Consider the following 21,654-nt stretch of genomic DNA (forward strand, 5'->3'; position numbering starts at 1 on the left):
CTGGGATCACAACCCTGGAGATCCTATCCCTTAACGTAGCACCTAACTCCCTGAACTCATTCTGCCGAACAACATCACTCTTCGTACCCATGTCATTGGTATCCACATGGACCATGACCTCTGACTGCACACTGCTCACCCTCCCACTTAAGAATGCTGAGGACCTGATCAGAGATTGTCTGGACCATTAACCCAGCAGAATCTGGGAATGTAGTTCTTGTCCACAGAACTTCCTTTCTATTCCCCCTATCTAACAGGCTCCCTAACATCACAGCTCGCTTTTTCTCCCCCGCAACTTCCCTCCTGAGGTAACAGAGCCAGACTCAGTGCCAGAGATCTGACCGTTGTGTCTTTCCTCTACCAGGTCATCCCCCTGAAACAGTACCCAAGGTGGTTGCTGAGGGGGATGGCCACAGGGGCACTCTGCACTAGTTGTTTAACCCCTTTCCCTTCCCTGTCACCCAGTCTCTTGTGTCCTACACCTTGGGTGCAACTACCTTGCTATTTACATGCTATCTGTTAACCCCTCAGCCTTCTGAATGATCCAGAGTCCATCCAATTCTACGCTTCAACTCCTGAACGTGGAGTGTTAGACGCTGCAGTTGGATGCACTTCTTCCAGGTGTAGTCCTCAGGAACACTGGAGGTCTCCCTGCCTTCCTATGTCCTGCAAGAGGCACATTCAATTATCCTGCCTTGCATCCCTACTGTTCTAACTGTGCAAATATAAAGGAGGAAAACAAAAATAAACTGGGAGAAAATCCTTACCTTGTTATTTCATCAATAACAAAAAAATATTTGAATACTTTATACTTTATTGTCGCCAGACAATTGGTACTAGAATGTACAATCATCACAGCGATTATTTGATACTGCGCTTCCCACTCCCTGGATTACAAATATTAAATATTAAAATTAGTAAATATTAAAAATTTAAATTATAAATCATAAATAGAAAGAAGAAAATTGGGAGGTAAATCAGTGCAAAAAAACCGAGAGGCAGGTCCAGATATTTGGAGGGTACGGCCCAGATCCGGGTCAGGATCCGTTCAGCAGTCTGATCACAGTTGGAAAGAAGCTGTTCCCAAATCTGGCCGTACGAGTCTTCAAGCTCCTGAGTCTTCTCCCCGAAGGAAGAGGAACGAAAAGGGTGTTGGCTGGGTGGGTTGTGTCCTTGATTATCCTGGCAGCACTGCTCCGACAGCATGCGGTGTAAAATGAGTCCACGGACGGAAGATTGGTTTGTGTGATTTGCTGTACCATGTTCACGACCTTTTGCAGCTTCGGTCTTGGACAGGACAACTTCCATACCAGGTTGTGATGCACCCTAGAAGAATGCTTTCTATGGTGCATCTATAAAAATTAGTGAGGGTTTAAGGGGACAGGCCAAATATCTTTAGTTTTCTCAGGAAGTAAAGGCACTGGTGGGCCTTCTCAGCAGTGAACTCTGTATGGTTGGAACAAGTCAGGTCATTTGTGATATTGACCCCGAGGAACTTAAAGCTTTTGACCTGTTCCACTTGTGCACCACCGACGTAAATTGGGTCGTGCGGTCTACTACTCCTTCTGAAGTCAACAACCAATTCCTTCGTCTTGCTGACATTGAGGGATAGGTTATTGTCTTCGCACCATGCCACCAGGTTCTTAATTTCCTCTCTGTACTCAAACTCATCATTACCCGAGATACGGCTTACAATTGTTGTGTCATCAGCAAACTCATATATTGAGTTTGATGGAAACTTGGCTACACAATCATGGGTGTACAGTGAGTACAGCAGGGTGCTGAGTACACAGCCTTGTGGGGCACCGGTGCTCAGAGTGATTGTAGAGGGGAGCTTGTCCCCTATTTTCACAGCCTGGGTCCTGTCTGTGAGGAAGTTGAAGATGCAGCTGCCGATCTGAGTGCGAAGGCTCCGGTACATTTAGCTTAGTATAAGCATCTACTACAGTTCATTATTAAAACTGCAAAAACCTGCATCATTTCACTTGGCAAAAACATGGTACTGTAAAAATTTATATAAATTGGCCAATTTCCAGACTGTCACCATTCTTTAGTCAAGGATGTAGCTTTTGTATAACAAATATTCCACTGGTATTAGCATCTTGAGCTTTCTGAGCATCAGAGATTATCTGTAATAGTCATTAGGTACTCTAACCCACCAAATGGTAAATACTAACTATCTGCAAAATAATAATGTAGACAAGCTTGCTACTGCTGGGGCATCAAGACAACTGTCGGTGTGTGCATAATGGAACTTAAACAAATCACTACTCAAAAGATTGAGATACAGAATAAAATTTGTTCTCATGGAACTTGTGTGGTAAGTAAATAGATAGCTTTTAAAAAAAACAACTTGCATTTCCTCACATGTGCACACAAATATGTGGTTTCATATTACAGAAATTTGTGACATGGACTGTTTTCTAGGAACGTAAAACCTCTTTCACCCTATGTGAGGGTCACGTGTAATGTTTTCTGGGGCTCATTTGTTTTGGATCTCACCCTTTCCCAGAGTTTAAAGTGTTTTCTGAAAAATATTGCAATCTTACTCAACTTCGTCATCAATCAATGATAAATGGAACTAAGCATTTTGTCTTAATGCTTAAAGAAACTTAAATTTTCAGAAATAAAAATGAACTAATTTAAAGAATGTTAGCCAGAACTTATTGGGGCTAACCATCAAAACTTGAGCAACTATCTAATGATTAAGCTTTTAAAAATGATGAGGTGATTAAGTATTTAAAATATCACCAAGACCAGAACTATGATTTTCTTGTCAAGAGTCATAATTTATATTGACAAATAGGAAAATTCACATTTTCCCATTCATGGTTTGCATGTCATACCAACATTGCCATTACTATTTGCCCTATCACTCAAGCAATTTCAGAAGTCATTTTTAAGTATCAACCAGACAGGGTGAGTTGGGAATAATATGAGCTTATGGGAAAGGATGACAGGATTTCCACCCTCACAGAAAACATCAGTAAAGCAGACATGTTTTTACAACAATCCAGTAGCTTTTCCATAATCATTATCAAGAGTAAATATTGTTGCTCCAGATCATTAACTGAAGTTAATAATGAACTTAAAGTCTGATGGGAAAGAAAGGGAATGGTTGAGAGTAACAACTGCCAAAAGACCATATCCTAAAATGCATTATATGGATTTTTAAAGAAAATCTGATTAGTGGTAACCCCAGTGAAAATGCTCACAACTTCATAAATTTATTTCTTTGTACCCTGGCAATTTATGGCTCATACATTCCACAATATATTACGTACCTAAATTAGGTCTCAAGATTTAGATGAAGCTAGAGGACTAGTGCATACCACTAATCTATTTAGTATTAAAATCCACTCAAATTAGTGGTCATTTTGGAGCAAATTCATCAATTCAAATCCACCTTATACAAGCCTGAACACTTATTACTTTTTAGCTTGATGTATTCAACCCAAATTCACCAAATTGAAATTTTTAAAACTGCCAAATGTAAAGAACATATTGAAATCTTGATTTATAATACAAGCAATTTCCCTGCGCTGAAATCAATTCTAGAAAATGCATGTTATATCTGTAGCAGATTTGCTGATATTTTATAAATATGATTTCTAAAATATAGAATAGAATTTGAAGTTGAAAAGTATAATAATAGGTTCCAACAATACGAACATAACATTTGGTGCTGCATTTGCATATTACATAAAACTTCAAATTGCTTCTACTAAAATCTGTTTCAGGCCAACATGCAAAACAAGTTGTACTTTTGGAGAAGTTGTTCTATGTGTACCATTTTGATACATGCAACACATTCCATTTATGGCAGTTTTATCCAAGATTACCAAAGACAAGCTGTCAAATGAGCAAGAACAACATTTATAATGCAATTGTATTACAAACTGAAATCAACTAGAAAAAATACAGACACCAACAAACCACCTGAGGAAACACGGAGGTTTACAAAAACAGACATTCCAGTAGAGTGTAAACAGTGAAGTTTTAAGATGAGAACTGCTATCTAACGCAATAGTGCTTATTCTTAACTTGATCTTTTGAAATGCATCATTACTACAACCAATAATCACATTCTTCTATTGCTTATACAGAAACAAAGCTCTGCATTATAAATGTGCACTGACATTAAACTCAAGATCCTGTTAACTGATATGCTTCGGGCAAATCCATTAAATCTTTAACTGAAAATTAAATTTATTTAGAATAAGTGACAGACATTTTACATAGAAAGATTAACAAAAGGAACGAATGCTACCAAACCTTAAGAAATTAGAATTTATCAGTATGAACTAATTCTCAAAAAAAACATTTTCTACTAGGAAGCTGCAATGCTGCTGCTAAAAATAGTGACGAGAGTGAGGGGTGGTGTTGAGAGAAAGGAATTGATGAATTGTCTCCATGGTGTCATTAGTGGAGGATTAAATTTCCAAGATTGTGTATGACTGTCCTATTCTCAGATACACCAAGGCGAAGTGAAGCAGGAAGAATTGAGCAAATTGTCAGGAAGCTATTTTGTTAGCAATTGCATTATTTGCGATGTTAAAAATAATGGACTACTTATTGCTGAGGCTGCTGAGCATTATATATCTAAGTCAAGATATAATTGAATAAAAATGAAGTGGAAAGTTTCATGGTTGCGTAGTAGTATATAGCATGCGGAAAAAATTAAAGCTACACAAGTTATTTAACTTCTGAACTGTTAGAATGATTAAAAATGGAAATTCTTACACTGGTTTGAAACATATTGAACTTGAACATCTTTAAATTATTAACTATAACTGATGAGAAAGTTCAAATTGCTGCGAATAAAAGCAAAATGCTGGAAATTTCAGCAGGTCAGGCAGCATCTTCACTATCCTGTAGCTTACCATTCTGGATCAGACTCAGAATGTACTACAATATTAATATAAAAATGAGCAGACTTGTTATCTACTTACAGCATGAACAAGTTTTCAGGCAGGAGTGCATCGAGTGTGATAGAGAAAGCATATAATTAAACTTATTTTAAGAGTGCACAGTATTTGATACTTCTCAACATATTCTTGAGACATTTGAAGTAATAAGTGGTGTCAATGTATCAACTATAAGGCAATCCTACTGGTGATAACTTGCTTAGCTGTAAATGGTTCCTCTTCATAAGAGCAAACATTTGCATGAGGCAGAGGAAACAGCCCTCCTTCACTGTCAACACAAATTTGACTTGGGACTGAAGTTTGCAACGCTGACTTTACAGGAATCTTAACATGCTCACAATGGTGTACAACATACTATAACACATTATCAACTAAATTTTAGTGGGGTGGGTGGGGAAGACACAAGTTGATTTGAAAGCAAGATTGATGCACTACTCAAGGAGGGAGCGAACATAGTGCAGATAGCAGACCTTTGAAGAACATTAAATTTACAGGGTGGATAACTGAATGCAGAGTTTGCAGCCTCTGGAATTTTCTCTTCATAAAATACAGTAAAATTAATAAGCAGTTAAAGGCAATGCAAGTTCAAATTCCATTGAACCTGGAATGCCAATGCTCTTCTGTGAAAGCGTTCGACTCTTCCTTGGCCTTGAGTGAATGCTTAAGAATCAATAGATAAAGCTAATTATACATGGTTAAAACTGATGACTAATGAAAACACTTCTACAAAAATAGGTTTAAATTGCAGAGTTCCTTAAACTTTTAATGGATATAATGATTCATTTAAGCAACCATTCCAAAAACTGATGCATAATTTACATGGCCAACTGCATTTACCTCTACTCACTCATCCCACATCTTACCCAATAATCTATTTCACTACTTTAGGTAAAGTGCCAGCAATTAAATCTAGAGTGTACAGTTCTTAGAGGATGTACACCAAATTGAGGCCTACAAGGATTTTTCTTAAAATTACATTGAATACCGGAGGATGAAGTTGCAGATCATTGGCACTGTGTCACATTGGACATGGTAGGGTAAACTAATTCATTAACATCCTCAAATAAAAAAAACACAAAATTGAACTCTTACACTATTCAACAATGCTGTCCAAAATAGACAGGTTTTTAAAACAAAATTATTTGTTGATGGGAGGTAAACAGCACTGACAATACCAGCATTTACTGTCCATCCCTCAAGTACAGAGGCAGTTAAAGTCAACCATATTAGTGTATGTCTAATCATATACTGGGCAGTCAAGGTAGGGTTGGACAAATAGGGCCTGTTTCCATGCTGTATGACTATTTCTTTACCTGAAGGACAAATTACGAAAATCTAATTTCTGTACTTTTAAATATAGATTCTAAATATATTCAATTACTTAAATTTAAAAATCATGAACTTCCTTGATGGGACTTAAAGTAGTTGTTGCATGAATATAAAAGGGAATTGGGGTACGGAAGGGGAATAATGGAGGAATTGAGCTGGAAATACAAATTAATTTCTACATTATAATATGAGGTGTCTACTGACAAATCTTGAAAAAGCATGGCCTGCCTCAGAATTAGAGAGCAATTAATTTTAAACTAATGAATACCAGATGACAAAAGGCGTCATAAGGACATTAAGATCAACTGAAATTCCCTCTCCCACATGAAGCTGAAGCAAATTGCCAACTGCACAAAAAACGTAAACATGCTAAGTGAACCTAGATGCAATTGTTAAACTTTCAACATTATAGATCAGCAATCATGCATAAATGAGTACAAAACATCAGAACATGTATATTAGTAATGGCAGGTTTCAGGTAATGGCATGCTGTTATGCATTATTGTAGCAGTGATGCTTGGATTAACCTATTCCATAGGAGATACATCTTAACAGCACACAATTTTATGACACATTTCATTTTGTTCTTTAGCTTTAGAAATAATCGCTTTCCAAAAGTTTTGATTTTCAACTGTACAAAATTTGACATGCTATTATGATTTCTTTACTGGGATTATCTTTACTACAGTAGTTGCAGTTTAAAGTTTTTAAAACAGTTAAGTATTTTTACAAAAAAAATCTATATTGCAGTGGACACACAAAATTAGCCAAGGGAATAAGTTATTATCAACAAACATCACCATCAACCACTATTAGGAGTGGGAGGAAACCCAGGTGAAGTAGTTAAGAGAACTGAACTGCAGAGAAGAACCACTCTGAGTTCATACAGTACCTGGGTGCTGAATCTGTGATCATCTGAGGCACTGACTAGATCAATGGAAGACATGGAGGAAGAGCGACTAAAGGGCTACCACAGAGACAGATAAAGAAAAACCCAGTTCAGAACAGAGGCACAATAAGGTAGTCAAACATTAACCTTCACCACAAAAAAGTGCATAAAGTGCCAATAAGCTTTAAAGAAATGAGAACAGCCACAATGATGTCATGCAACTAAACAGTGTATTCCACTGCGAAGAGCCTGAAGAAAATGCAATAATCAGGTGCATGTTTACGATCAATTTGTTTTGCTGGACTGTCACCATTAGTGCCCAGATTCTCAAAAATTGTCAAGTATAACTGTTATACAGGTTATTAACCACTGCTTCACAGAATTCTTGATATTGAAATCAATTGTTTAAGTAATCCAGTATTATCCACAAAGACATTTTTAAAAAAAAATGATATACATTTAAGAAACTGATTATTTGTTTATTACTTTCAATACTTCAGATAAATGCAGTAGAAATACAAGGATAAAGTTCTCTATTTTCAAACTAAATAGTTTGTCAGTTGTAAGTTAAACGTCATTTATGTGGTGCTGGCCCAAAGTAGCTTCATATGCAACAGTTACATGTGAATCAGTTCTTAATCCAGTACCTAAACACCAATTCAAATGTTTTTGCTTGTTTGTAAAAATGGCTCATGAAAACTAATCACAGATGAAAAAGAGATTTTATTGCCTCTAGTAAAAACCATGGTTAATGCTGGTGGCATTTTAAACACCAGAAGGTAATCAAACAGTTGAAAAAACAAAATTAGGCCTTATTTTTAACATATCCATTGAACAAAAATGTTCTCGATTAGAATGAATGCCCAATTTATTTCTATTGTGAAATTACTGAATTCTATTTCTCATCAACACCACTGAAAAGAATTTCAGGCTTTCCATCAGATCTAATAGTCAATGAATTGTTAAGTGTCTCATTCTCCCCTTCCCATGCCAATATTTCACAGTCAAGGGGAAAACATTGCTGCTTGTCTGAAGGTAGCAACTAATCAACACCTTCACAAGCAGAACTTCAGTGATTTCACAGTGGCATCGCAACATTAAGTGACATCACAAGTAGCATCTCCATAGATACGACCAACTTAAGCCTTTGACAAAAAAAGTTTAAACAATTAACAAACTTTTATAGAACATAATAAATTACAGTGGCATCGGGATATACTCCGCTATCCCTCTGAATTCCTGTCTAACAATGGAAAAAATGTTCAAAATACCTGTTTGGCAAATCTGTGAGTACCAACTGTTGAGAAGGAATCACCAAAAGGCACAGCAGCTGACCAATGGATTCTTGACTTCTCTGTATGAGACTGAAAAATAAAATGATTACAACACTCAGTTAAAATTGATTAACACACACAACTGCTTCTGTTCAGGAAAATAAAGCCACAAGAGATTCAAGGCTATTCAGCCCCTTGTACCTTCTGTACTATTTAACTGTAAGGCCTGATCTTCCAGTTCAGTGGTGCTTTCTTAGCCAACTCCATATCACCCTATTCCCTTAACATTTAAAGATCTATTTATCTTTCTTGAAAATCATAATGACTGAACTTCCGTAGCCTTGTTGGGTAAAGAATTCCAAAGATTCAACACTCTCTGGTTAAAGAAATTGCCCAGAATATCCAATAACCAATCTCTTATTTTAAAACGTTTCTAGATTTTTCTGCCAGGAGTGACATCATAGCTGCAACCTCCTGTCAAAACCAAGAATTTTGTTTCAGTGAGATCATCTCTCATTCTTTTACACTCAAGGGTTCTGACCTAAAATCCCAACTTACTTCTAATCCACTTTGTCTGTTAAACATCTTTGAATCCATATAAAAAAAATTACCTCTCAGATGATATGTATAATAATTTTGTCAATAATTTCAGAGCCATATTTTTGAAGCTTAATTTCACTTAACTGGCTTGCACTTATTTATTCTGCATGTTACATCAAAAATTCATTTACAAGGTAAAGAATACCTGCTCTTCAATTTTATCTTGTCTGTCAAGTGCAGCTTCAACAGCATCAAAGAATTCCTCTTCATTTATCAAACTGTTTGGACCTTCCTAAGGATTGCACAAAACAAAATGAACTCTAAAATGACTTGCAAATATATAATTATATGCAGAAGGCTGTTCACGTTGACACAGAACTTGAGGTTGCAGTTTGCAATTACTGTTCGCCAAAACTAAATACAACGTTTGAAGTTTATACAAGCACTGTTATAGAAATTCACAGTTTTCCCATTAGACAGTGTTGTGTTTATACAAAATTTGCCATGGCAGTCTTTGGTTTGGCAACTAATACAGAATCAGAGTACTATACTCTCTTTAAAACACCTCATTCAATGGTATTAAGCTAGATCTAAAAAGTGAATTCATATACAATTACCGCTGAACCTCTGACCTTGGAAAAAAATCATAATTTCTTGTGTGGAGTCTGAATTATTCTGGGAATTATTTCACAATGTTATGAATTTCACAGCAAGACTATTTCTGAATAGCCTCTGGTACTGCAGCACATATCCCAACTTTCCTTTTGCTTGCTGCAAGAATGTGATTGTGAAATTATTTCCAACAATCATTGTCTATAATTCGATGCTGGTATTAAGCGGGAAAAGTTTAGCATTTGTTTAAATAAGGAACATAATCTTGCTGCAAAGTTTGTGTTTACCAAGCTAAAATTATTCTAAAAAAAAATCAAGAAGGTTTTAAACTAAGCACCCAAAATCCAAATAAATTTATTTTAGGCAAAACTACTATATCATTAATAACAAACTTCGCAATTTTGCAAATTTCCTTGCTCTCCAACTCAAATTATGAACATTGTAGGACAAGCAAAAATGAGTTATTAGAGAAATTGAATATAATGAGTCTTACCTCATAATCAGGTCCACCAAAGTGACATTTCTTCTTAAGTTCCGACATTGCATTCTTGTAAGCATCTTCTACTTTTCGTCTCTTTTCAATCTCCTATATGTTTAAGATCAAATGTTGCACATTATTCCATCCCACAGATGAGGTTGTGGGGAAGAAAAACTATTGCGGCCTACAGTGGTCATTTCACTTCTGCTACCTGGGTCTAACTATGAATTTTAAAATATAAGATACAAAATCCTGAAATTATATCTATAAACAAGTAATCAGTTTAGCTTTTCTCTATTAAGCACATTCCCCTAGGTCCAGAGCAGATAAGTCAAATTTGGTCATGATATCCTTTGGCAGTATCATGCATTTCTGTAATTTATTCACCCGCCAAATTTCAATAATGTTCATCACCAGTTATCTATAGCAAGTATTTCCAATGTTATTCCCAAAATTTTTTGCATTTTTATATAGAACTTTTCTCTCTAATTGCGGAGATCATTAGAGATCTCTAATAGACATCAACCAACCTAGTTTCCCCTCCCTAGCTTTACCCAAACTTCTTTCATTTATCTCATCAGATCATGGCCCCATTCCAATTTGGATGCCAATATGTAAAGTGAAAATTTCCTTTTCTCTTTAATATTTCAAAAAACCCCGAAGCTCCTTGCTACATCATCCAAATTCACATCAGAATAGACCATCCTCTTTTCTCCCCTGCCCCCCACCACTCAATTCTACAGAAGAACCTTGGCTTGTTTTCTGAAGATAACTCAAACTACATCACCATGGAAAATATCTATTGGCACCTCCATTATAATGGTTTTAAGCAAACGTGGGGAAATTTCAGTTTTTTAACAATACACAGGATTCACAGTATTACCTTATCAATTCTTTTCTGCCAGCTGTCTTCTCGTTTTACCATTAGTTCAATGCAATGAGAAAGCGTAGCCAGTATTCCAGCTGTAGTAGCTTTAAAAGTGATAGCTTCACCTTTAAAATCTATTCCATTGATCCCTTTGGGTGACACACATGGAAACACTACAAAAAAGATTATCCATAGATGATAAGTTGTGATTAAACTTTCTAACCATAGATTAACTCCAAGGTAACATGTACAAGTTTTTTTTTCCAGAAATAAAGAAATGCCAAAAACTGAACTCATCAACTTGAAAGTTGCCATGCTGCCAGTACGTATTGCTGGACAAATATGCACAAATCCAATCCCTTGGTATCTTCTGCAATAGCTTCCTACCACTGACAAGAGGCTCTCTGGTCTACCTGGATTACCTCTAGTTCCTTTCTTGAACAAGGACACAACATTTGCTGCTCTCCAGTCCTCTGGGACCTTGCTTGTTACTAGCGAGGACACAAAGATCTTTGAAATCCTTGGCAATCTCCTCACTGGCTCCTTTGAAAATTTTTGGATATGCGCCATCTGGCCCTGAGGACTTAATCCACCTTAATGATTTTCAGAAAACCTGGCACTACCACCTCAATAACAAAATATCTCAGCACATTAGCTTGCCCCATCCTTCCCTCAGTATTCTCCAGAAGTTACTCAGTAAATACAGACACAAAGTATGAATTTAGTACCTTAGCCACTTGCTCTGCTTCCAAGCACAAATTCTCTTCTTTGTCCTTGAATGGACCTAACCTCACCTTAGATATCCTCTTTCTTAATACAAGTATAAAATGCCTTGAGATTTTCCTTGATCCTGCTTACCAAGGACATTTTATGGCCCATTTTGGTCTTAATTGCCAGCATGTGCACTTTTCTGCAACTTTATATTTTACAAAGACTGTGTCTGATTTAGTTTTTGCTTTAACTAATCCTTGTTTTTTGTATGTACGTATCCTTACGTATGCTTGCTTGTTGTTCCTGATTAAATTTAGAGCATCTTGGGTCATCCAAAGTCCCAATACTTTACCATCCTCATCCTTGCTCCTTACCTGAAGGTGCCAAACCTGAACTCTGATTCCCTGGTCTTGAACCAACTCTGACATGTCAGACATAGACTTGTCTGACAGCAGCTGCTCTCAGTCAGTGCCTCTTACCCTATCATAGTTTATCCTCCCCCAATTTACTACCCTCTGGCAAGATCCGATTTTACCCAAACTTACAACTAGTTTTGAAGTAAACAGTTGTGGTCACTATTCCCAAAGTGTTCATCCACTATCTCATCTGTCCCTGGCTCATTTCCAAAAACCGACTCCAGTATGTTTTCTTCTCTAGCTGGACTCTCCACATATGGTTTCCAGAACTCCTTTTGGATGCATAGAAGAAATCCCACCCAATGTAAGCTTCTTGAAGTAAGAAAGTTCCAATTAATACTGGGGAAGTCAAGGTGTCCCACTATAACAACACTGAGGTTTCTGCACCCTTCCTTGATCTGCCTACATATCTGTCTCTCCACTTCTCAGTGGTCAATGGTATAATTCTGTCATTTTAATCGCATCTTTTGTATTTCTCAACTCCACTCAAATTGTCTCTGTGGATGAGCCTCCAGCGTGTCCTCTATACTGATGTGACATTCTGCTTTCAGTAGTGCAACTCCACTACCTCTTAACACTTTCCCTATCATGTCTAAAACAATAAAACCTAGGAACACTGAGCTTCCAGTCCTGTCTCATATACAACCCAGTTTCTGTAAAGGCAACAATCAGGCTCTAACTTCATCCTCCTCACTCATTATAATTATAGCCTGAAATAAATCCACCTCAGTCCATCATTCTCATCATGTTCATTAGTATGCTCCTTGCTATCCTTCCTTTCAGTCTTACTTGTCATAATATCTATGCCCTCAACCCTACCAAGTGTTACCCGACTGCTGTGGTTCCTATTCCAAACCAACACCACCCCCCACCGCCCCCACCACTCAAGCTTAACACCACACTTGCCTGACTCAGTATTCTGACACAGATTCTATGGACATAAGCACTTGGGATTCAACAAGTGGAGCCAGCTGCAAAATTTTCATGCTTTGTCAGCTACTATAGTGTTTTTATGCAAACTTATTGGTAATACAAGAGCAATACCATCAAAACCACATGGAACAGCCAATAACTATTGAATAATTCACTTATGCAAGAATGCCCTTGTGGGCAGATTTTCTAGAGCTGTTGAGAAGGTTTAAACGAGTTTGGCAGGGAAATGGAAACCAGAGTGATAGGTTAGGGAATGGGGGCAATTGGTGTACCAGTAGATGCAGCATGTAGAGTCTGCAAGGGAGGATAGTCAGTTGATAGGGCAAAACTGCAGTCAGTGAGGTGTCTATTTTAATGCAAGTAGCGCCAGGAACAAGGATGAACTTAAGAGCAGGGGTCATCAACCTTTTTTGCACCGCGGACCGGTTTAATATTGACAATATTCTTGCGGACCGGCCGACGGGGTGGTGGGGGAGGAGGGTGTTCAAGTTCAACAGTGCGTGACAGGGAATGAGGAAAGGTGCAGCTGATTTATATCGTTTCACATCACCAAATCAGATCGTTTCCTCGTGGCCCGGTGGTTGGGGACCACTGGCTTAGAGCACAGGTCTTCGTAGCACGGAACTACTATGTTGTGGCTATTACTGAGACTTGTCTGTCACAATGGTAGAAATCACTGCTGGATGTTCTGGGGTGTAGATGTTTCAAAAGGAACAACGGGGGAGGTAAAAGAGGTGGGCAAAGCAACATTCCTAATCAGGGATGGCATCACAGCTGCAGAAAGGGAGGACATCGTGGAGGGATTGCCTACTGAGTTAGTGTGGGTGGAAGTCAGAAACAGGAAGGGAGGAATCATTCTATTGGGAGTATTCTACAGATGACCCAATAGTAACAGAATCACTGAGGGACAATTTGGGAGGCAGAGTTTTGAAAGGTGAAAAATTATTGGGTTGTAGCCAGTGAGGATGCAAAGAATGTTGCTAGAGGTTCTGCAATCTCTACCTACCAATGGTGAATACTAAAGCAAAATATTCAATAAGAATGGTATACAGGCCTCCAAACAGCAGCTGGGATGTGGATTACAAATTACAGCAGGAGATAGAAAAGGCATGTCAGAAAGGCAATGTCATGATAATTGTTGGAGATTTTAACATGAAAGTGGATTGGGAAAACCAGGTCAGTACTGGACCTCAAGAGAGAATTTGTAGAATGTCTAAGGGATGGCTTTTTAGAACAGCTTGTTGTTGAGCCCACTAGGGGATCGGCTGTGCTGGAATGGGTGTTGTGCAATGATCCGGAGGTGATAAGAGAGCTTAAGGTTCAGGAGATCTTAGGGAACAGTGATCACACTATGATCGAGATCACGTTGAAATTTGAGAGGGAAAAAATAAAATCCAATGTGTTGATATTTCAGTGGAATAAAGGAAATTACAATGGCATGAGAGGGGAACTGGCCGAAGTTGACATTTTCAGGAAGGACAGCAGAGCATTAATGGCTGGAGTTTCTGCAGAAAATGAGGGAAGTACAAGACAGGTATATTCTAAATGAGAAGAAATTTTCAAAGGGAAGGAGGACACTACTGTGGCTGACAAGTGAAGTCAGAGCCAAAATAAAAGCAAAAGAGAAGGCATACAAGGAAGCCAGAGCTAGTGGGAAGATAGAGGATTGGGAAGCTTTTAAAAACTTGAAGGAAACTAAGAAGGTCATTAGGAAGGAAAAGAATTATGAGAGGAAGCTGGTGACTAATATCAAAGATGATACTAAAAGCTTTTTTAAGTACATAAAGGGTAAAAGAGAGTCGAGGGTAGATATAGGATGAATACAAAGTGACACTGGAGATATTGTAATGAGAAATGCAGAGATGGCAGGGGAACTGATTGTGTATTTTGCATCAGTATTCACAGTGGAAGATGTCTGCAGTATACCGGACATTCAAGAGTGTCAGGGAAGTGAAGTTTGTGCAATGAAAATGATGACTGAGAAGGTGCTCAGGAAGCTTAATGGTCTGAAGGTGGATAAATCTCGTGGACCTGGTGGAGTGCACCCTTGGGTTCTGAAGGAAGTAGCTGGAGAGATTGTGAAAGCATTAACAATGATCTTTCAAGGTTCGATAGATTCTGCCATTGTACTGGATGACTGGAAAATTGCAAATGTTACTCCGTTATTTAAGAAGGGTGGGGGGCAGCAGAAAGGAAACTCTAGGCCTGTCACCCTGACATCAGTAGTTGGGAAGTTATTGAAGTCCATTGTTAGGGATGAGATTACGGAGTACCTGGAGGCACATGACAAGATAGCCAAAGCCAGCATGATTTCCTGAAAGGAAAATCCTCCCCGACAAAACTACTACAATTCTTTAAGGAAATTACAAGCAGGGTAGACAAAGGAGATGCAGTAGACGTGGGGTACTTGGATGTTCAGAAGGCCTTTGACAAGGTGCCACACATGAGGCTGCTTAGCAAGGTAAGAGCCCATGGAATTACAGGGAAGTTACTAGTGTGGGTGGAGCAATGGCTGGTCGGCAGAAAACAGAGAGTGGGAGTAAAGGGATCCTATTCTGGTTGGATACCAGTGGAGTTCCACAGGGGTCGGTGTTGGGACCGCTGCTTTTTATGATATATGTTAATGATTTGGACTATGGTATTAACGGATATGTGGCTAAATTTGCCGATGATACAAAGACAGGTGGAAGAGCGGAAAGTGTTTAGGAAACAGAGAGCCTACAAGAGAGACTAAGTTAAGGGGAATGGGCAAAGAAGTGGCAAATGAAATACAATGTTGGAAAGTGTATGGTCATGCACTTTGGTGGAAGAAATAAACAGGCAGACTATTATTCCGATGGGGAGAGAATTCAAAATGCAGAGAAGCAAAGGGACTTGGAAGTCCTTGTGCAAAATACCCTAAAGGTTAACCTCCAGGTTGAGAAGGTGGTGAAGAAGGTGAATGCAATTTTGGCATTCATTTCTACAGGTACAGAATATAAGAGCAGGAATGTAACATTGAGGCTCTATAAAAGCACTCGTAAGACCACATGGAGTATTGTGTGCAGTTTTGGGCTCCTTATTTTAGAAAGGATATACTGACATTGGAGAGGGTTTGGAGAAGATTCACAAGAATGATTCCAGGAATGAAAGGGTTACCATATGAGGAACATCTGTCAGCTCTTGGGCTGTTTTCTCTGGAGTTCAGGAGAATGAGGGGAGAATCTCATTGAAATATTCTAAATGTTAAAAAGGCCTGAACAGATTAGATATGGCAAAATTATTTCCCATGGTAGGGGATTCTAGGACAAGAGGGCATGACTTCAGGATTGAAAGACATCCATTTAGAACTGAGATGCAGAGAAATTACTTTAGTCAGAAGGTGTTAAATCTGTGGACTTGGTTGCCATGAGCAGCCATGAAGGCCAAATCATTGGGTGTATTTAAGGCAGAGATAGATAGGTTCTAGATTAGCCAGGGCATCAAAGGGTATGGGGTGGAGTGGGGATGACTAGAAGAATTGGATCAGCCCATGATTGAATGGCAGAGCAGATTCGATGGATCTAATGGCCTACTTCTGCTCCTATATCTTATGGTCTTAAGAACTTCCCCTAACTGCTCCAAATCCAGGCAGGTTTCCTTCACTATCCCTGTTTGGTTCTACCTTCACTCTAGCCATCCACTTATCCTTCACATATGTGTAGAATGGCTACAGGGGTAGTACCAGATGACTGAAGGGTGGCAAATGATATTCTTCTGTTCAAGAAATGGATTAGGGATAACCCAGTGAAGCATATTTCAGTGGTGGGCAAATTATTGGAGAAGATTTTTTGACACGGATTTATGAGCATTTTGAGAAGCGTAGTCTGGATTAGGGAGAATCAGCTTTGTGATAGGCAGGTCATGCTTCGTGAGCCTGACTGAATTCTTCGAAGATGTGTCAAAATACACTGAAGGTAGAGTAGCGGATTCAGAATTGGTGTGTGGGACGAAATACCTGCATTGTGCTGTAATGCTTTATGTTGTATTGTACAGGACAAGTTTAGATTTCCAAATGTTATTGCTGTTACTACAAGAACTTGGGGCAAAAAATTTTCAGTAATTCCCATATTTGAAAAAAATAATTTGATTTGCTATATGTGCAACAATATTTATAATCAAATACATTTCTCCATGCACCATACATATTCTTAGCAGATAGTCATTTTAGATGGATGCTTATCGCTATAAATCAAATGTAATGGCCTCAATGAATTAGGTTTAACAATTTTCAGTGAACAAGCTGATGCACCTGGCTCATCCTGAAGTCAGATGATGTGGGTCCAAAAGCCTAAATAACCTTCAACTTAACAATAAGCAAATGATAGCTCATTAAAACAAGATGTGGAGAGAAACTTGGCCAGCAACTTTGATAGCTGCATAAAACACTGATAATAAACATTGATAATAAGCTAGATTTAAAAGAAAACGAGCTATTATCTTAAAATCTATTGAGTTTCACTGGTGAAATTTTACAACTATACTACTGGCTAGGAGTTTTGTTTAAAAAAAATCCACAATGAAGTGTTTCAGGACACTTTACACGAGACCATATGATAAGACCATAAGACATAGGAGCAAAATTAGGCTATCTGGGCCATTGAATCTGCTCTGCCATTCAATCATGGCTGATCCTTTTTTCTGTCGTCTCCTCCTCAACTCCATTTCCCAGCCATCTCCATGTAACCTTTGATGCCATGTCCAATCAAGAACCTATCAATTTCAGCCTTAAATACACCCAACGACCTGGCCTTCAAAGCTGCATGTGGCAACAAATTCCACAAATTCACCACCCTTTGGCTAAAGGAATTTCTCCGCATCTCTGTTTTGAAAGGCGCCCCTCTATCCTGAGGCTGTGCCCTCTTGTCCTAGACTCTCCCATCATGGGAAACATCCTTTCCACATCCACCCTGTCTAGGCCTTTCAACATTCGAAAGGTTTCAATGAGATACGCATCATCCTTCTGAATTCCAGTGAGTACAGACCCAGAACCATCAAATGCTCCTCATATGATAACTCTTTCATTCCTGGAATCATCCTTGTGAACCTCCTCTGAACCCTCTCTAATGCCAGCAATTCTTTCTTTCTTTCTTTCTTTTATTTTTAAAAAGATGAGGGGCCCAAAACTGTTCACAATATTCAAGGTTAGGCCTCACTAGTGCCTTATAAAGCCTCAGCATCACAGCCTTGTTCTTGTATTCCAGATTTCTTGAAAGGAATGCTCACATGGCATTTGCCTCCTCACCACTGACTCTACCTGCAAGTTAACCGTCAGGGTGTTCTGCACAAGGACTCCCAAGTCCCTCTGCATCTCAGATTGCTGGATTTTCTCCCTGTTTAGAAAATCGTCCGCACATTTATTTCTACTACCAATATGCATGACCATGCATTTTCCAACATTGTATTTAATTTACCACTTTCTTACCTATTCTCCTAATCTGTCCAAGTCCTTCTGCATTCTACCCATTTTCTCAACACCACCTGCCCCTCCACCAAGCTTCGTATTATCTGCAAACTTGGCAACAAAGCCATCTACTCCATCATCTAAATCATTTATATACAGCATAAAAAGAAGCGGTCCCAACACCAACCCCTTGTGGAACACCACTAGTCACTGGCAGCCAACCAGAAAAGGATCCTTTTATTCCTACTTGCTGCCTCCTACCAATCAGCCAATGCCCTAACCATGTTACTAACTTTCCTGTAATACCATGGGCTCTTAACTTGCTAAGTAGCCTCATGTGTGGTACCTTGTCAAAGACCTTATGAAAGTCCAAATATACAACATCCACTGCATCCCCTTTATCTATCCTACTTGTAATCTCCTCAAAGAATTCCAACAGGTTTGTCGGGCAGGATTTTCCCTGAATGAAACCATACTGACTTTGTACTATCTTGTCCCGTGCCACCAAGTACTCCATCACCTCATCCTTAACAATCGACTCCAACATCTTTCAACCATGGAGGTCAAGCTAACTGGTCTATAATTTCCTTTCCGCTGCCTTCCTCCTTTCCTAAAGGATGGAGTAACATTTGTAATTTTCCAGCCCTCTGGCACCACGCCAGAGTCCAATGATTTTTGAAAGATCATTTCTAATGCCACCACTATTTTCAACATTACTTCTTTCAGAACCCTAGGGTGCAGTTCTTCTGATCCAGAGGAATTAACTAATTGAAAATATAGCCAAAAAGTGATTAAGGATTTAAAAGGCTCTATTAAGTAGAAAGGCAGCATCGTCTACAAAACAAATATGCATCAAAATAGCAAAGACTATTATACAGGATGAGACCTGAATTGATTACATCTTTCCTTGTACCTGGATTAAGCAGTAAAGGATGCACAATACATATTCATGTGGCGGTATGAAAAAACTGTTCCAGATTGAAATAGTCTGGTTTAACAAACTTACATGAAAATTGGTCAATGCAAAGGAAGAAAAAATTCTAATTAAAATAACTCAGAATATCAGTTACTGAGAGAATTGAAGATCAGAGTATATAACTGTTAAAATACAAATTTTAAAGATACATACATTTCTCTTTGCTGCCATTATTGTGTATAAAATCACCATCTGATCGTGTGGTTGGAAAGGCATCTTCATCGTCTTCCACTACTGCAACAGTAAAATTCATATTTTTAATACATTATTCTTAACTTGTGAAGCAAACTGACTCTTAGTCAGCTTCAAATCCAGCTTAATCCATATCTGCTCCAAGTCCAGGAACATACAGTGTTTTCATACATTCCAACAACACTGGGCTATTTAAAAGTGTTAACAGTTTTATGAATAATGCCGAGGAGAAGTTACAATTGTTGCACTTGGATTTCTTCGAATACACAACTGGTACCAGTGCAGCTACAGTAAGAGACAGAGCAGCGCTACCAGGAACGTGGAAGAACAGTCCAGTACAATCCCAAGGTCTTTAGTTTTGTAAAACTAACTCTCCCTATAAATTAGACAATTATTGTATCAGCCACCCTCCATTAAACATAATAAATAGAACCAGCACTTTAAGGTCTGTACTTAAAATTCTTCCTCCCCCTCTGTAGAAAAAGATTTTGTAGCAAAATTCAAAAAAAAATAAAAATCTCTTAATTAACTTTGATAGCTTTTGACTGATTATTCTTTATGGCTTTTAGATGGAAGTTCGACCTTTTGCTCCTGGGCAATTTGCTAATCCTGAGAATGCAACGTACAGCCATTAAGATCACAACATAAAACACTCCAAGGAGATTTTCTAAAAGCATAATCAAGTAAAATAAACAGTTAAAAATAAGACATGCTAAAATGGCGCCCACAAGAGTTAGTGATTAATACAGGTTAAGAGGTGGGGAGGACAGACACAAACACAGCAATGGAAAGATAATCTACAACTAGATTGATACACTCAATTACCATTATTTATTTAGAGATATGGCACAGAATAGACCCTTCTGGCCTAATGAGCCGCACTGCCCAGTGACCCTCCTATTTAACCCAAGTCTAATCACAGGGTAATTTATAATGACTAGCTGGCAAGTCTTTGGATAGGGGGAGGAAGCCAAAGCACTGAGAAAACATACACAGTTCATGGAGAGAATGTACAATACAGGATGGAGACAGGTGGAAAGGCAGAAATGGACCAGTGAGATGGAAGTGAAGGTTGTACAGGCTAGTTATGTGAAGTGCAAGCTTGGATTTGGACAAAAAGGTGCAAAAGCTAATTTGCAAATGGGCTAAGTGAAAACAATGATAGGGTGACATACAAATAGGTTTTGATGCATGTTGGAATGTGGGCAGCAGTAAATTGGACAGACTCAAGTTTTTGGGAAGCAAGCCAAGAACAACAGTGTAGTCAGGGGACAAGGTTGGGGGGGGGTGGGCGGGGGAAGGAGGAGGAGGAGGCAAGCATGTACATTTGGCAATGATAGCCTGGTACAGGAACTAGGCCTGACAAATGTTACCGAGATGGAAGCACAGTATCTTTGTGACGGAATCTGGCATTTGAAACGGAAGGATTTTGGTGTTTAATCCAAGGTTCTTTTAGAAGTCAGGAAAGAGGCACAAAACTCATTGCTTCACAATTGTTTTAATCAGAATCAGGTTTAATGTCACTGCCTTATGTTGTCAAATTTATTGTTTTGCGGCAGCAGTCCATTGCAATATATAAAAATAGAAACTATAAATTACAAGTATATATAAAAAATAAATTAAATAAGGAGTGCAAAAAGAGGAAATAAAATACTGAGATAGTGATCACAGGTACATTGTTCATTCAGAAATCTGATGGCAGAGGAAAGAAACTGTTCCTGAATCACCAAGTGTGTCTTCAGACTCGTCGACCTCCTCCTTGATGGTAGTAATGAGAAAAGTGCATGACCTAGGTGATGGGGTTCTTTAATAATGGATGCCACCTTTTTAAAGCATCACCTTTTAAAGATGTCCCTGATGCCCGACTGGGAGGCTACCACAGTACGTGTGCTTGCAACACTGTGTGTCGGACAGAGTGATCAGCAGCACTGGGGCTCCACAGGGGACTGTCGTGTCTCCCTTTCTCTTCACCATTTACACCTCGGACTTCAACTACTGCACAGAGTCTTGTCATCTTCAGAAGTTTTCTGATGACTCTGCCATAGTTAGATGCATCAGCAAGGGAGATAAGGCTGAGTACAGGGCT

General features: G+C 38.6%; 1 protein-coding gene across 6 annotated transcripts in view; it reads right to left on the reverse strand.

Annotated features, from left to right (window-relative positions):
* LOC134347117 (ceramide transfer protein) overlaps positions 1 to 21,654 on the reverse strand; it is a 139,021-nt gene that overhangs the window by 19,748 nt on the left and 97,619 nt on the right. For 4 of the 6 annotated variants that reach the window (XM_063049276.1, XM_063049273.1, XM_063049272.1 and 1 more), the window contains 6 exons: positions 19,530 to 19,610; positions 10,934 to 11,091; positions 10,066 to 10,158; positions 9,166 to 9,252; positions 8,418 to 8,510; positions 7,150 to 7,224 (listed from right to left, as the gene is read on the reverse strand). In XM_063049276.1, the coding sequence (XP_062905346.1) occupies positions 7,150 to 7,224; positions 8,418 to 8,510; positions 9,166 to 9,252; positions 10,066 to 10,158; positions 10,934 to 11,091; positions 19,530 to 19,610 (587 nt within the window). The remainder of the gene's footprint in view (positions 1 to 7,149; positions 7,225 to 8,417; positions 8,511 to 9,165; positions 9,253 to 10,065; positions 10,159 to 10,933; positions 11,092 to 19,529; positions 19,611 to 21,654) is intronic. The other 2 variants (XM_063049275.1, XM_063049274.1) reach the window with 1 other exon arrangement.

The sequence above is a fragment of the Mobula hypostoma genome, chromosome 5, assembly GCF_963921235.1.
Source record: "Mobula hypostoma chromosome 5, sMobHyp1.1, whole genome shotgun sequence".
Classification (NCBI taxonomy): Eukaryota; Metazoa; Chordata; class Chondrichthyes; order Myliobatiformes; family Myliobatidae; genus Mobula; species Mobula hypostoma.